This window comes from Andrographis paniculata, unplaced genomic scaffold, assembly GCF_009805555.1.
Source record: "Andrographis paniculata isolate CXL003 unplaced genomic scaffold, ASM980555v1 Contig45END, whole genome shotgun sequence".
In the NCBI taxonomy this organism is placed as follows: Eukaryota; Viridiplantae; Streptophyta; class Magnoliopsida; order Lamiales; family Acanthaceae; genus Andrographis; species Andrographis paniculata.
The window spans coordinates 3,086,701-3,102,376 of NW_026137579.1; the positions used below are offsets into that span (position 1 = coordinate 3,086,701).

The 15,676-nt window shown below is 38.7% G+C and overlaps 4 protein-coding genes across 8 annotated transcripts; 2 read left to right on the plus strand and 2 right to left on the minus strand.

Annotated features, from left to right (window-relative positions):
* The first annotated feature begins 979 nt into the window (after positions 1-979).
* On the plus strand, positions 980-8,397 carry LOC127251720 (uncharacterized). 5 transcript variants are annotated; one of them, XM_051275554.1, is made up of 22 exons: positions 983-1,845; positions 2,737-2,808; positions 2,914-3,118; positions 3,284-3,380; positions 3,568-3,663; positions 3,771-3,854; positions 3,970-4,107; positions 4,216-4,302; positions 4,399-4,480; positions 4,583-4,642; positions 4,720-4,772; positions 4,853-5,019; positions 5,758-5,971; positions 6,099-6,156; positions 6,247-6,303; positions 6,403-6,648; positions 6,939-7,003; positions 7,102-7,158; positions 7,238-7,331; positions 7,595-7,735; positions 7,823-7,961; positions 8,038-8,397. In XM_051275554.1, the coding sequence occupies exons 1-21, from the start codon at positions 1,213-1,215 to the stop codon at positions 7,949-7,951; spliced, it is 2,835 nt and encodes a 944-aa protein (XP_051131511.1). In that variant the 5' UTR covers positions 983-1,212; the 3' UTR covers positions 7,952-7,961; positions 8,038-8,397. The 5 variants fall into 5 exon arrangements, 4 of the variants coding, with proteins under 4 accessions (XP_051131514.1, XP_051131511.1, XP_051131513.1 ...); XM_051275556.1 differs by having other exon boundaries at positions 984-1,845; positions 8,063-8,397; XM_051275558.1 differs by having other exon boundaries at positions 1,698-1,845; positions 2,918-3,118.
* Positions 8,398-9,688: 1,291 nt separating this feature from the next.
* LOC127251774 (UDP-glycosyltransferase 73D1-like) lies at positions 9,689-11,708 on the plus strand. Its single transcript, XM_051275634.1, has one exon. It carries the CDS (start codon positions 9,829-9,831, stop codon positions 11,344-11,346), a length of 1,518 nt encoding a protein of 505 aa, XP_051131591.1. The 5' UTR covers positions 9,689-9,828; the 3' UTR covers positions 11,347-11,708.
* LOC127251776 (thaumatin-like protein 1) lies at positions 11,436-12,314 on the minus strand. Its single transcript, XM_051275637.1, has 2 exons — positions 12,223-12,314; positions 11,436-12,100 (listed from the first exon to the last, which is right to left on the minus strand). Exons 1-2 carry the CDS (start codon positions 12,284-12,286, stop codon positions 11,436-11,438), a joined length of 729 nt encoding a protein of 242 aa, XP_051131594.1. The 5' UTR covers positions 12,287-12,314.
* A 501-nt stretch (positions 12,315-12,815) lies between these two features.
* LOC127251775 (uncharacterized) lies at positions 12,816-15,549 on the minus strand. Its single transcript, XM_051275636.1, has 7 exons — positions 15,354-15,549; positions 15,049-15,218; positions 14,518-14,594; positions 13,928-13,993; positions 13,720-13,794; positions 13,563-13,637; positions 12,816-13,415 (listed from the first exon to the last, which is right to left on the minus strand). The coding sequence occupies exons 1-7, from the start codon at positions 15,503-15,505 to the stop codon at positions 13,020-13,022; spliced, it is 1,011 nt and encodes a 336-aa protein (XP_051131593.1). The 5' UTR covers positions 15,506-15,549; the 3' UTR covers positions 12,816-13,019.
* Between the last annotated feature and the right edge of the window lie 127 nt (positions 15,550-15,676).

Genomic DNA, 15,676 nt, shown 5'->3' on the forward strand with positions numbered 1-15,676 from the left:
TTTCACCCATTCACTCGAACGTTTTTACTCTTTATGTCTAGCTCTAAATGCCATATTTATTTTTTGTATCGTTATATTAACATTAAAAATATTTTTATATTTGTATAATTTTTTTTATTTTTTATTTTTACAAAAGTTATTCTATCAGCATTACAAGACACTAATGAAAATATTTTGTAATTTTTTTTAAATTTGTATTACGTTTTGATATAATAATTAATATTCAAATATAAAAAAATAAAAAACTTATTATTTCGGTATGTCCATTCAAACATATTAATTTTATATTATAATAAAAGTATTAATATCAAAATCCTTTTACTTTTTAAACAATCATAAACACAAAGAAATACATTTGTCTGAAATCAAAGAGAGTATTATAATTATTTATTTTTTTAAAGTTTTTTTTTTTTTTTTGGTTAACCGAAATTATAAGATAAAAATTATAATAAATTTAAATTTATAAATTTGATTTTAGATCAAATTGAACTAAACTAATCTGAACAATCCAAACAAAATTGACTGAACTGAAGAAAAAATTGACAAATATATAACAGCTTGTATTGATTTTTAAATATAGTTTAAAATTAAAGTTTAATTATTTATATTCTATTTTCTATAATAATTTTTTAACCTTTAAAATTATTAGATAAAAAGAAACGAACAGATGTAAAAGATCTTAAATACTATTGAATTGAATAGTCCATGCATAATTAAAAATATTAGTTGAAATATTATTTTATTTATATTGTAAAATTTATTACTTATTTAATAAAAATATTAAATAATAAAAGATATTTATTTGAGATAATATAATTTTGAGAAACGCAATAGTAAAATTTTAAGAAAATTTAGTAAAAAAATATCTTAAAAATAATATTTTAATTCACCCATAAGCTAATTAAACAATTTAAACATTATTTTTTAAAATACAATATTAGTTATTCATCGGTTCATCCTCCCACCTACATACAATTAATTATTTATGTTTAATTTTCATGCCAAAAGATTCTCTCAATCTAATTTCTCCAATTTCCCCATTCTTTCTCCGTAGGGTTTCCATCTCATTTTGCTTCCTTCGTCTCGCCTTATTATTAGTAAAAATCCTGTGGAAATTTGCTGTCATGCATCTAAGTTTCATTTTATTGCACAGATCCAGAGCCGGAATTCCGTCACTTTAGTCATCGCGCCGGAACGAAAGGCAAAGAAGCGATGGTGAAGGCTAAATCGGAATCCGGGTGTGCGAGTCAGTCGAAGGGGTTCGAATCCGGATCTGGTGGCACCGCCCGGCCGGATTTGAATGGTTTGGTGGATGGCTGCTATTTGCCTAGGTCTAGGACGAGTGAGATGAATGGTTACTGCGTTTATACTAGGAATAAGAGATTGAAGACTAAAGCCGCGGGTAGAATCGGGTGTTCGGATAAACTCCAGGGTGACTTGAGGTCTACGGTTAAAACTGCGGATGCTGCTTGTTCGAATGTAGGTGGCATTGACAGTGGTTTAGGCGATGTAGGGTTTAGTGGAGCAGAGGGCGAGGGAGTAATGATGGACATTGAGATAAAGGAGGAGCCATTTGTGGCCACGAGAAGTGCTGTACCCAGGAGGTTTACACGCGCGATGCTTAAGTCGAGGGGCGATGATTTGGAGAATTTGAGGGACACGGTGATTTTAGAGGCTGATGCATTCACGAATGAAAACTTGGCATTGGGTAATCCAGAGACAAGGAAAATGGAAATGAAGATGTCCAAGAAAATTCTGATAAAAGGCCGACCAACAACTGTTAGAGAACTTTTCGAGACAGGGTTACTGGAAGGGTATCCAGTTTTCTACAATGGTGGCAAGAAGGTGAAATAATCTTCCTTGGTCTAATTTGTTTTATTAGTACTAATAATGCTTTAACATTTTATTTCTTTGATGGCATTCTCTTTTCATTTTTTTGGTCATTGCTGCTAGTCTGCTACTGCTACTAGTACCACGTCAATATTTTATATTTCTAGTTTTATATCCTGTTGTTGATTTGCTCTCTTATTATCTACTATACTTTCCATTGTTGTTACTGCACTCTTTTACAATTCTCTATTATATATTGTCAATACAGTAAATGTAAGCTGAACTTGAACACTCTGTGTCTAAGTTATCCAGGACTATTTACATGACTTCTACTTGAATGATTGTACCAATTGTGTGCTGCTTGGAACATTCAACCTTTTTATCATTGCTAAAAAAGTGTATATTGACTATGTCCTGTGCCTTAAGGATTAAAGGGAAAATAGGAAAATGGAGGAGTGCTATCGTTTTATCCCATTCTTCTAACCAAATTAATGGCCCTTGATTTTCATTCCAAGCAGTTAGTTTGATTCTTTCATTAATTCCAAGCTCCAGCTTTTATATTGTACAAACTGTTTTTTATGTATTTCTATAGAAACAAATTACAAATAACAACTCTTCATAATGAGCGTTTGAATGCCACGAAAAAAATAATCATGGTAGTTAGTAGTGAGCATGTTCCAGCATAAGACATGGTGTGTAAAATTGAAGAGACTAACAAAGTTAATAAATCTAATATCCTGGAATATGGTTTAACTGAAATATTATCAAATCTGCATGGAGCTTCGGTAGGTTAAAGATTTGGGTGGTTCCATCAATTTTCTGAATGCGAATATATACAACTCACCATTACCTATTGAAAAGTTATCTTCAAGCAAGTTATTTTTATCTATAATGACATTCTACTAGGAATTCCCGTTACGTGGCACCATAAAAGATGATGGAATCTTGTGTTATTGCAGTTCATGCAAGGGAGCTCAGGTTTGTACTCAAACTTGACCTTTTCTCATATATCTGACTTAACTGAATTTGCCTTTTGAATGTGTTTCTTAGTTATGTGATGAGTGACATTGTCAATTTGAATAGGTAGTTCCTCCTTGTCAGTTTGAAATTCATGCCTGCAAATCAAATAGACGTACATCACAGTACATATGCTTAGAAAATGGGAAAAGCCTTTTGGATGTGATCAAAGAATGCCGGAAATCTTCTCTGAGAACATTAGAAGAAACAATTCAGAACTTCATCGGCCCTCTGCCTGTGAAGGGAACTGTTATCTGTCAAAATTGCAAAGGTGACCAATTAATTTTGTAAGTCTGATATAGTTTATTTATTGCATTACCGATAACATGTTTTACATACACAACCCATGTGTGTTTGAACATGTTATTATCTTTTGTAATTTCTTGTATACTTGTCAAATCATATCTGAGGTAGCTTGATGCACCTTTTTATCTAGGGCTATTTCTGCCAACATCTACCGAGAGAGTGGAACTATGTGATTCTTGTACTGTTGCCCTAAATCCAAAGTTTGATGGTGAATGTGTAGATTCAAGGTATTGCATCTTTATGACTTATTGTGTGTATATTTAAATTTTTTCAGCTTCCTGCTGTAAATCTATATTTATTTATGTTTTGTCAATTTTAATCAAGTTAGGTTTATTACAGATAATACATATGTATTTATTAATGTGTTGAATCATTACCTTTTATTTATACTATCTTTCTTCTGACTCTTCTCAGGGCTTCGGAGTCACTTGTTGCCTTAGGAATGCCTGAAAGTGATGAACTGTATGAGAGTCACCACCAAAGAGGACGTCGTGGGAGGATAAAAAGGAAGTCTGTATTTTGCTGCATTTTTTCCCTCTAGTTCCTAGACTATACGTCCCTTTGATCCCCCAACGGGGAAGAAATCTTAGAGTTTGCCATTTTGTTTCACATTCCAGGCATTCACAATCGAAAGCTTGCACAGAATCTACTGGAAAATCCTTGCGTGGTAGAAAGAAGGGTCAATCGAAGATATCAAAAATGTTGGTTTTTGTGCTTTCTTAGTATGAGACTATACTTTCTACTTGCCTTCAACTAAGTAGATACACTCACCTCAACCTTTTCCTTCTTTGTTGTATTTGTTGTTGGGATATTAAGATTGCCAGAATCAGCCATAATGTCTCCCATAAGTACTTCAATGAGCTATTCTAAGTCATCTTCTGGTCCAACCTCAAATGCTAGTACTTCCATCCATGACTCACAGAAAAACAAGACTACAAGTACAATCTTAAAGGAGTTAGTGCTTATCCCTAACCTCCCATGCATCTTGAAAATACATACTTCATATGCACATTGACATACACATACATTTGTCTGAGTAATTATTCTATCATGGGTTCTCAGATTGTCAAATGCTTCATCTCTATCCACAACACATATAACTGCACCAGTCTCCTCCCAGTCCAAGAATTCATGGAAGATAACTAAAAAGTTGGTACAAACATCTTATTGTTTCTCTTCTGGTTCTTTATCTTATTGTTTTCTTCATGGTATTTTTAGCATGTTTTTTATTGCCATTATACTTAGAGATCAAAGGATGCATAAGTTGGTGTTTGAGAATGGAGGATTGCCAGACGGAACAGAAGTTGCTTATTATTCTAATGGCAAGGTTTGCATTTCAGTTCCTATGGAGTATATATATGTATATATATATATGTATTTTTCCCTATTTCTCCTCTATAAACTCATCGTTTTTCTTTCTTCTCTGCAGAAATTGTGTGAGGGGTACAAAAAGGGATCTGGAATAATTTGTGGCTGCTGTAGCTCATTGGTAATAGCATTTTATTTTGTGAGTACACCTTTTTTTTTTTGCAAATATATTTGATTCATGTTTTGTACTTTTGGCAGGTTAGTCCATCTGTATTTGAATCTCATGCGGGATGGGCATCTCGAAGAAAACCGTTAGTCTTGATCTTCTTAATGTCTAGCATACACATTTTTTGCTTGCATTATGTTCTCATCCAGTCTCCTTTCGCTGCAGCTATATGTATATCTACACATCTAATGGAGTATCCCTCCATGAATTTGCTGTCTCGCTGTTAAAAGAGCGCAAATGTCCCTTGAAAGAGAATGATGACTTGTGCATCATCTGTGCAGATGGTGGGAAACTTGTGCTTTGTGATGGCTGTCCAAGGGCTTTTCACCAAGGTTGTTAAGTTCAGAAAGTATTCACTATGCTCTATTGGTTTCCTTAATTTTTGCCCCTGAAATTATACCTTCTTGTTAAAATTCCCTATCCTTTCTTGCTTGTTGGATTACAATAGTATAATATATTGACCTGTTATTTCCAGTGATCCAGCAGTTCTTTTACTGCTTTGATCTCTTTCCTCTAGGACCAAATCCAATCTCTTATTTGTTTATTTATTTGATTTTTATTTTGATGGAGGCCCTGTTATCTGGTTTTTGGAAAATTTCAATTCTCAAATAAAGTCAGATGTTATAAAAAAAGGATTTCTGTGTGTAGTCTCTGTCCATATCTTAGATTAGCTTTAGAAGTTAAAAATATCTGTATGTCTGGGCTAGAGAATCAAATAATGAAAACAGATCTGAAAAATATTTAGTAGCTGTATGGTGTTGTGAAAGAACATTAATCGCTTAATATATATATATATATATATATCATGGTCTAATATTGGATGTTTCCCTGAAATCTTTTGATGATTTTTTGTGCAGCATAGTTGGTTACACTTTTTGACTTAACTTGTTTTTATGTGTGTTTAATTAGAAAATGTGTATAAGTGCGGATGCAGGAATGAAGTATCCTGTTTTCAGAAGTTTTTGAAACAATTTATCTTTGACCAATTTCTTTGCATCTTGGAGCCTACATTATGTTTTATTTGTCATGAGATGGTGTTCATCTTGCAACTTTACTGTACCACCATGCAGAATGTGCATCTCTTTCAAGCATTCCTTGTGGAAAATGGTATTGCATGTATTGTCAGAATATGTTCCAGAGGGAAAGGTTTGTTGAGTGGAATGCCAATGCCGTTGCAGCTGGAAGAGTGGCTGGTATTGATCCAATCCAACAAATAACTAATCGTTGCATTCGCATTGTCAAAAAACCTGAAGAAGAAGAAGTAATAGCATGTGTGATTTGCAGGTGGGGGCACCTGTACAAACTATGATTGATGTGTTGGTTGATATTGTACAGTGACATTGCCAGGGATGCCAAGACCTACTATGCAGCTAATATTGTGTTTAACATATAAATGCTGTTTTATTTGCAGAGGCAAAGATTTTAGTAAATCTGGCTTTGGTCCTCGCACTGTAATATTGTGTGATCAGGTAGTCAGTATTCTTTTTTGTTTTTATTTAATAGTGATCTATTGTACCTGAAACACCACAATACACTGAACTTGATTTCATACATCTCAGTGTGAAAAGGAATATCACGTTGGCTGTTTGAAAAAATGCAAGATAGCTGATTTAAAGGTATGGATGGACATTTAGTTGAAAGTGAAGTCACTTCTTACATATAACTTCAGTCAATATTCTTGCATTATCTGAATTTCTTGTGTACCTCTGCTACAGGAACTTCCAAAAGGCAAATGGTTTTGCTCTGAATCTTGCAAGTGGATCTATACTGAACTTCAGGATTTGTTGGATACTGGTGAAGAAAAGCTCTCAGATTCTTCTCTGGACATTATAAAAGAGAAGCAAACAAAAAATTCTTCAGCTGGGGATGCAGATATTGATGTGGGATGGAGAGTTTTGAATGGAAAAGTTACTTCCCGGGAAACAAGAGTGTTGCTGTCCCAGGCTGTGGCTATATTTCATGTAAGGGTTGTTGCATTCCCTAGTCTTTCCATGCTTCCATGCATCTAACCACCCCCCCTCCCTTCATCCTTTTATGGTCTTCAAAAATCACAATCATAACGAAACATATTTAAGTTGCTTCATGTTTGCTCTGATAGAGAATTGGATTTCTATCCTCGATCCTCCTAAGTTAATCTCTTTGGTTTTATTGTTGATTTTTCTTTTTCTTTTTCTTTTTTTTTCCCAGTGCACTAATATATTTTCAATTCTTCAAGTGTGATAATTGCGTCATTAATTAAATGGTGTCCCAGAGTTCTTTTGCGCCAATTGTTGATCCGCAGACTCAGCGAGATTTTGTTCCATCTCTGGTTTATGGGTATGCATATCATCATATTTAAAGACTTGGTCTTCCTTCTTTCCTAGATTGTGTTTAACTGTCTTATTTTATAATATCCCTCGTCTTTCCTTTGGCAGGAGGAATATAAAGGGTCAAGACTTTAGCGGAATGTACTGTGTCATATTGACAGTGAAGTAATAATCATTTTCTTCCACTTTCTTTTATGATAATATATTTGTGAATAAAAAATAAAAATTGTTGTCTCTATTGCAGCTCGGCAGTTGTATCAGCTGGGATCATTAGGATTTTTGGACAAGAAATTGCAGAACTCCCATTGGTTGCAACTCACAATGACAATCAAGGCAAGGTGTGTTATCTGACTCATTAAGGATATTACCTTTTTGCATACCTGTGATGTATTGATTTGTTACCTCTGTGGATTAAGAAATCATGGCAATCACGACACCCCCCTCCTCCCCCAACAAAAAAAAAAAAGCGCGCTTCACACTCATCACACTTCAGTACTCCTTTCATAGAGGGTGGAATAGTGCTAGTTGTAGAGAATCTTTTGCTTTTGTGGGACTGAATCTTTTGGTATTGTCGTTTGATAGAATTGAAATGTCTTTCCAGGGATACTTCCAAACCCTTTACTACCGGCTTGAGAAGTTTCTTGCACATTTGAAAGTTAAAAACATTGTTCTCCCAGCAACTGATGATGCAAAGTCAATTTGGCAACAGAAGTTTGGCTTTCAGAACATCCCGCAGGATAGGGTAAGTGAATGGAAGAATGCTTTTTGCAATTTCCTCTACCTCAATATTTTTTTCAGCCACCGTTCTAAGTTTCCATGTATTTTTCAGCTTTTGAATCACAAAAAAACCTTTTCTCAAATGATAACGTTCAAGGGGACATCAATGTTAGAGAAAACAGTTCCAAAAGCGGCAACTGCTAACTGTAAAGAAGCTGATTCTGAAGTTCCCTTGCAGTGATTCCATTTGTGTAAGCTGCCTTTTTCGTTGGTGGTATAAACTGATCATGTTATTATTGTTCATGATTAAGATATGCTTTGAAAAAGTTCCCGGGCTGATTGACATGTGCAGGAAAGAGAGATAATGTGGAATTGTGTAAACCTCTGGAGCAGTGGCTGGTGTTGAAGGACTATAACTAGTGTCCTTGTTTTGTTCCCAGCGTGTAGATAGCTAGCTCTCAAACATGACTATCATTTATTACATTTTTGAGGTACGCAATTTCAGGTTATTGGACTTGATGGATGCCCTTTTCCTCCTTATTCTAGACTACCTTGTTTGTATCTAGCAATACATTTCAACAATTTAGTTCTTTTGTAACTTCTAGTGACAAGAAGGATCGTTTATCAAGGGCAAATATTTTCTTATTTTGAATTTTCTTTCCACAAATGATAGAAATATTCTAGCAAGTTATATCTTGAACAAGATTTATTATTATTTTTATTAACTGTTGTTTTAGTTGGCTAAAATTTCTGCTCAGCAAGTTGACACTGACTAGTGTTTGGGACAGGATCTTGGGTGTTTAATTATTATTATTTCTAGCGTTATCGACTATTCGTCTTCTCTTTTACTGGCTGTTATGGTAACTTGGTATTTTGGTTTCTCATCTTTACAAGTTTTCTCAATTTGTCAAATACTACTGCATGCAGACACAGACCTCTTCTATTATTGAATTCACACATGATAGTTTGATGTCTGCTTGAATCAACAACCTTCACGAGTCAACTTTGAAATTTATGAAGAGTTGTTTTGGCGAAAGTAATCTACTTTGTTAGGGTCAACTTCAATGATTTATTGTTTGAAGGAACGAACAAATCAGTCACTTGTAGGCTTTAAACTTGGTTGATATTTGCTTGTGAAGTAATCGTGTGAAGAAAGAAAAATAAATTAACAGGAGCTGGAACTGCTGTTGTTTGCTTATTTACTTCTTGTTGGATGACTAGTTTAGGTCAGAAAATATTTGTTTATCTACAACTTGCTTAAGCATTCCATTAGTGTGAGAAAGAGCACTGCACAATGATATATAGTGTGGTTGAATGACAACAGTTGTTAGTTGTTATTCATAGATATTATTACTCAGGCGTTTGTCTGGTGTTTTGGATATTATTATTCATCGAACTTGGAATCTTCTTATAGGTAGCTTAAACATGTTGTAAGGATCTCAAGTAGTTGTGGGTTGGCCGACTTAGCTGTTCCCACCTCCCACCAATCTTAAACAAATGAACAATTAGTTCATGTACACATTGTTCCTATTTTAGGCATTTTAAGAATATATGATGTAATGATACAAAATATGTTCAAAACGTAACATACTATAAAAACTTTATTTACATATATAGATAGAGTTATTGTAATTTTGACAGTAAATTAAATCAATTGTATCAATATATTACTCCCACCTGTCTGTCTGTCATGTGTTCCTCGTGGATAGAGACTCACCTGCAGCTGATGTGCATTGATTGATGATGAACGTGGAGATTGGGGTGCAAATGTAATCACAGCAACATTAATTATATATATATATATATATATTTCATTCCATGCAATTCACGCACATAGACAGACAGACAGACAGACAACTACAAGTATGTATGTATGTAAGTAATAACCCAGTGGCCCCGATGGTTGACCGACCGACTGACCGACCGGATCAAAATAATCTAGAGCAATAGACTAAGTCGTAGTAGCAGGGCAGCTGTTGCACTTACAAGTCCAAAATTCACGCTCCCTCTCTTTAAATTAAATCACTCTCCCTCCACCACCCTAACTCATCAATTAATCTCCATCTCACGGGTCGGGTCGGTTTTAGGTCGGGCCTGTTGCCCCAACTCATCGTCATCATGCCTTCTTCTTCTTCTTCCCATTCGCAGCAGCCCCATTTTGTACTGATTCCACTCCTGGCTCAGGGCCACATGATCCCCATGATCGACATGGCCAAACTCCTCGCTCACCACGGCGTTATTGCCAGCTTAGTCACCACCCCGCACAACGTCTCCCGCTTCCACACTTACATCCGCCGCGCCGTCGCCGCCGGCCTCCACATCCGCCTCATCGAAATCCCTTTCCCCTCCCAGGAAGTCGGCCTCCCACCAGGCTGCGAGAATCTCGACAGCGTCCCTTCCAGGGACCTCATCAGAAAATTCTACACTGCACTCGATATGCTCCAGAGCCCCCTCGAGCAACATCTCACCCACACCTCCCCCCCACCCACCTGCATCATTTCCGACAAGTGCCTCTCCTGGACCTCCGCCATGGCCGCCAAGTTTCGAGTTCCCAGGCTCGTCTTCCACGGGATGTGCTGCTTCTCGCTCCTCACCTCCCACAATGTCAAGCTCCACAGGCCTCATCTCACCGTTGAATCCGATTCCGAGCCCTTCCTCATCCCTGGACTGCCTGTCCACGTCAAGATCAAGAGATCCCAGCTCCCGGGCTCCTTTGTAGCCTTGCCGGACCTCGACGACATCCGCGACCAAATGCAAGAGGCTGAATCCAACGCATACGGCGTCGTTGTCAACACTTTCACGGAACTCGAAGGCGGATGCGCCGAGGAGTATGGCAAGGCCATCAAGAAGAAGGTCTGGTGCATCGGCCCTGTCTCACTCTGCAACAAAGAAGCATTGGATAAATTCGAGAGAGGGAACAGGGCTTCGATCGACCAGCGAAACTGCCTGGATTGGCTCGACGCCATGAAACCCAAATCTGTGGTGTACGCCTGCCTCGGAAGCCAGTGCCGCCTGATTCCGGCGCAGCTGATCGAACTCGGGCTCGGCCTGGAAAACTCCAAACATCCCTTCATTTGGGTTATAAAGACAGGAGACAGGTTCGATGAGCTGCAACAATGGCTGCTGGAAGAAAGGTTCGAGGAGAGAGTGGCGGGAAGAGGCCTGGTGATCAAGGGATGGGCCCCGCAGGTCCTGATTCTGTCCCATCCGGCGATCGGAGGCTTCCTGACGCACTGCGGCTGGAATTCGACGATCGAAGGGGTCTGCTCCGGCGTGCCGATGATAACCTGGCCAATGTTTGCAGAACAGTTCCTCAACGAGAAGCTGATCGTGGAGATTCTGGGGATTGGGATACGAGTCGGGGTGGAGCTCCCCGTCAGGTGGGGAGAAGAAGAGAGGGTCGGGGTTCTTGTGAGGAAAGACCAAGTTGTAAGCGCCGTCGATGCGCTGATGGCGATGGACGGCGGAGATGGAAGCGTCCGGCGAACCAGGGCGGAGGAGCTGAAGACGATGGCCGTGAGTAAAATGGAAAGCCACGGATCTGCTTATATCAACGTATCTGTTCTCATTAAAGACATCATGGAGGTGTCATTGTCAATGAAAATGTCAACGTCGTCCCCGCAGGATTTTTCCTGATTTTTAATTTTTTTAAGAAAACTACAATCAGAAGAGCAAGTACTGTAATCACTTAATTATTCCAAGTAATTAGGGCTGACAATGATTAATTAAGGGCAAAAAGTGATGACATAATTCCCGCCGGTGGGGCAAGTGAAGATGCCGCTGGAATCGTCGTAAGCGTAGCTGTAAGCCTGCGGGCACTGTTTCTTGAAAATCATCGAGTAATTCGTCGGCCGGCACGTCGTCGGACTGCCATAGCTGCCGGTGCAGCAGTACTGCGGCTGCTGAAAAACCGTGCAGGCGCTTCGGCATCCGATGACGGCGCCATCGTCGCCTCTCAGCGCCAGTTCGTTGGGGCAGGCGCTGTTGACGTTGCTGGAGCAGCTCGTCGTCGGGCAGTTGGGGCCGGTGGGCTGAACGGACACCGGCACGTTGAAACCGTCGACGAGGCTGATGTCGTAGAAATCCTTCTGATCGGCGCCGGCGAGGGTGTACTCCACGAGGGACGCCGGCGGCTTACCGCCAGGGCTGTTACATTCGATTTTTCCGGTGGTGCAGTCTCCGGTGTTACAGACGAGGGCTCCCGAGGGACCCGAGCATTGGGTTCGGGCCCAGAGCCGGCCCGACCACGGTGGAGTAACGGTCAGAGTGTTCGAAGCCTTTGGCGGCAGTTCGAACCCTGTCGGAATCTGTGGGCCGGTGCCGGTTTGTGTTGCTGCCCAGATTTTGTATCCGCAATTATTCTTCACTGTGAATTCAGTTGAATGTGCCTCTGTATTTATGTATATATATATATATGCGTCACACACCAGTATCAAAAAATAAATGAATTAATAAAATCACAATAAAAGATACATTGAGAGAGAGAGAGAGAGAGAGGGAGGAGGGATTAACCATAGATGTTGAGTGCGATGAAAAGATGAGACAACAAAAGTTTGATCACCATGAAAAAAGACATTGTAATGTAAGATTGTGAGTACGTATGAACTATTTGGGGAAGGTTAAGTCGGACTCGGATCTATGCTGTGCGCAGGGTTGGATGGATATATATTGTCTCACTGTCTGTATACAAGTAATTACGTTGGTGTTGTATTAAACCAAATCGATAACCACAAACCGTTCCATGACATAATTGTTTTCTGGTAAGTAATAAATGGACTTTCCTCGTTTGCATGTAACAATTATATGTTTCTTTTGGTTTAAATTTGATAGATAGTTTATTCAAATTTTGTGCTGCAGCAGCACACAGCCGTTCCGTTCATACAGTTGTCAGACCACTAAATCCTTTTAAAATGAAAATCTTTAACAGCCATGTAGTTACCATGAACAGTATTCTCCTCGCGTTACTACATTGCAATGTAGATTCGCATATAATTACTCATAATTTGTTATTTCTTAAAATGATCGAAAATACTACATTCAAAATAGTTTTTAGAACTTCGACACAACCTAACAAACCCTATAATACAAATATGATGACCAGTTCATCAAGGAAAAATACATTTCATTTGAGAATAATAATTGTCACTGCAACTTCCAACACAGAAATAGCGATAAAAAGCAAGAAATCTTGTTGATTTCAACCAAAACATACACTTGCCCCTACAAACCCCAACTCATCCATTTTGTAGATTCTATAGTTTAAACAAGGTAGCATGATACTCAAGACATCTATTTCTGGAAGTGAAGAGTCAACCCATATTCGGTGGGGGAGGGGGTGGGTAGAACCCCTGCTGGCTCCCAGGAAACCCCTGAGGAGGAGGCCTACCCATTTGCGCACCCGGGGTAAAATTAGCCATCGCACCACTGCCAGCTGGAGGTGGTGGTGCAGGCAAATTTCCACCTGGAGGCATAGGCCTTGGTCCGTTACCCATAGGGGGTGGGGGAGGTATAGATCCGGGCATTGATGATGGAGGCCTAGGTGGATTTCCAGTAGGTGGTGGTCCAGGAGGGGGTGGTCCTTGTGGAGGTGGAGGAGGAGGAGGCAAAGATCTGGGCGGGGCACCAGGAGCAGTTGTCCCATTAGCTGCCGGAGGAGGTTGAGGCTTACTTCCCTCGGGTGGCTTTGCCTTGAAATATAACTGCAACTGCATATTTTCATAAACACACAAAATATTCTTTGTCATTTCAGTAAGGATTCTGAATGCCAAAGATCACAAGAAACTGAAAAAACGAGTGCAGAGGGTGAAAGCTTCAAGTTTAAAGAAAGCAGGCAATGGTGTGCTAGCATTTACAGTGAACATCTTTGAGTCTGGATCCCAGTGGGAGAAGAACTTCGGAGTTGATTTATCAATCTCAGTACTCGGAACCTGAGAGTCATACATTGCATTAGAGGGTGATTCAAGATTATGGCAAAAGGTAGGCTTACAAGTAGCAGAGCAGAAGAAATACCTTAAATGATATTATTTCGTACGGTTCAGCAGCAAACAAAAGATATTGGTATCTTTTGTCAAATGGCTGAACTCTCTGCATATTGCATTTAAAAGGCATTGGTAAGTTAAAAGTGCATTCTTGAACCCCATCACAAGCCAGGGAAAACATAAAATAAATAAATCCAACATAAATCACTCATGATGCCTTCCAAAGTTTAGTAAAGAACCTGCTCAAATGATGACATAAAGCGATGCCTTGGCTTTGTATTGTCTTCAATCTCCGGATATTCAATCTGTTAAAGCACCAAATAACACAAGTAAATGCCAAACTATATTTAGCTCTAAATCAACAAAAGGAAATACAGAACAGTTTTAGCTAGGAAGTTCAAAGGGTATGTATATGATTTGCTGATTAATTCATGAAATATAATGCTTGGAGTCTTCCATGCAATACATCAAAAACCACTTTAAAAGGACACCTTAATTTTCTGTCAAAGCCTCAGATAGATCATTCTAATGGGCAAACTTGTATATGTGCACCAGCACTTGATATGAATGAAACTGCACATATCAAAATCACAGCGCCATGCTGAACAACTATGCTCACCATTTATTATCATATCTGATAGTACAATTTTTATTTTGCATCATGTTATGATGCCAGGCTGAAGCCTATCTAAAACAAGCTCGTTATATTGAACTAGTTCTCAAGAGCTTGTGATCAGTGAAGCCTACAAAATTTCCAAAGTGGAGGAACACCAATAAGACTTCATAACATTTAGAATGTTTAGATGCATTAACGGAGTTGAGTGTATACCTGGAAAAGTAGTGACCTTTGTTTGGTCTCTGCATCAAATTGCTTAGTCACACGGTATCCAGGTCTGCCAATTTTAACTGCACACACACAAAACTTAGGCTTGAATATAGGAATTTCTTTAATTTAAAAGCAAGAAGCATTATACAGAGAAAATTGAAAGGTTATGAATTGCACACTGTAAGGAATTAAGCTTCCTTATAATGAATCCTGAGTTCTATTTTCCAAATGGGAAGTAAATTGATGCATTCTAAAGACAAATCCCTGAAGCAACTTTACATGGGAACCAGCACAATCAACAAAACCATTTTATTAATTTTTTCTCACTCACTTAAACATGGTTTAAAAATAGTCTAGCACATTGAATTCATCAGAACAATACAAACTACAAGACATCATTTCTTTTGTACCAGAGAATTTCGGTCATAATGTATTACCAAAAAAAAAAAAAAAAGCAATGCAAACCTACAATGAATCAATGATAATACTTGAGGATTTATTTCATCATCAAACTAAATTGGATCGAGTAGTTACCAATTTTCTTAAGATTAACTTTGCGCTTATGAGGCTGTGGCTGTGCAGGAGCTTCTTTAGCTTCACGAGCCGCTCGCTTAGCCAAGTTAGTCTGATGGCGTTTTCCCTGTGTGTGCGCCAAGTAATTCCCCTCATTATTGTGCAATGTCAAACAGAGCTTACACTCGTAGCTGCAAATCAGTCATTATTCGAATTAAGCTTCACAGACCCCAATACCCTTCCAAATATGTAAAATATAAATAAATAGTAAAATGAATCAAAGGATAACCAGCAAGGAAACCAGCGATGCAATTCTAGGGTTTTACCTTCCCAAATGGTTGCGCATGAAATAGGGATCCTTAGCTAAATCGATTGTTTCCAGTGCAAGCCGCCTCAGCCGTTCGCGGCGGTCGATGGCTTCATTCTGAGCTGAGGCAGCGCCTCCACTTCCAGGCTTCGAACCCCACTCTCGGTCCATTGCAGCTGCACCGGTTATCTTCGCACAGAGCAACAACGCCGAAAATAAACTAACTGGAATAGTTTCAGGGGTTTATATAGGAATGGGTTTTGGGCTCTTTTCGAGTCCAAAGCGTTGTTAAGAACTTTTGCATTTTTCTTATGGGCCGATTCAGCCCAATAGTTTATTAAT

Bases quoted from the DNA above. Each gene is read 5' to 3' on its own strand.
- LOC127251775 (XM_051275636.1), bottom strand. From the start codon at position 15,505: ATGGACCGAGAGTGGGGTTCGAAGCCTGGAAGTGGAGGCGCTGCCTCA. The intron at 14,595-15,048 runs GTAACTACTCGA...GTGTGTGTGCAG, and splicing joins AGTTAATCTTAAGAAAATTG to TTAAAATTGGCAGACCTGGA. The intron at 13,795-13,927 runs GTTCTTTACTAA...TGCAATATGCAG, and splicing joins TTATGTCATCATTTGAGCAG to AGAGTTCAGCCATTTGACAA.
- LOC127251774 (XM_051275634.1), top strand. From the start codon at position 9,829: ATGCCTTCTTCTTCTTCTTCCCATTCGCAGCAGCCCCATTTTGTACTG.
- LOC127251720 (XM_051275554.1), top strand. From the start codon at position 1,213: ATGGTGAAGGCTAAATCGGAATCCGGGTGTGCGAGTCAGTCGAAGGGG. The intron at 3,119-3,283 runs GTGACCAATTAA...CTTTTTATCTAG, and splicing joins TATCTGTCAAAATTGCAAAG to GGCTATTTCTGCCAACATCT. The intron at 4,643-4,719 runs GTAATAGCATTT...TACTTTTGGCAG, and splicing joins GTGGCTGCTGTAGCTCATTG to GTTAGTCCATCTGTATTTGA.
- LOC127251776 (XM_051275637.1), bottom strand. From the start codon at position 12,286: ATGTCTTTTTTCATGGTGATCAAACTTTTGTTGTCTCATCTTTTCATC. The intron at 12,101-12,222 runs GTTAATCCCTCC...ACATAAATACAG, and splicing joins CATCGCACTCAACATCTATG to AGGCACATTCAACTGAATTC.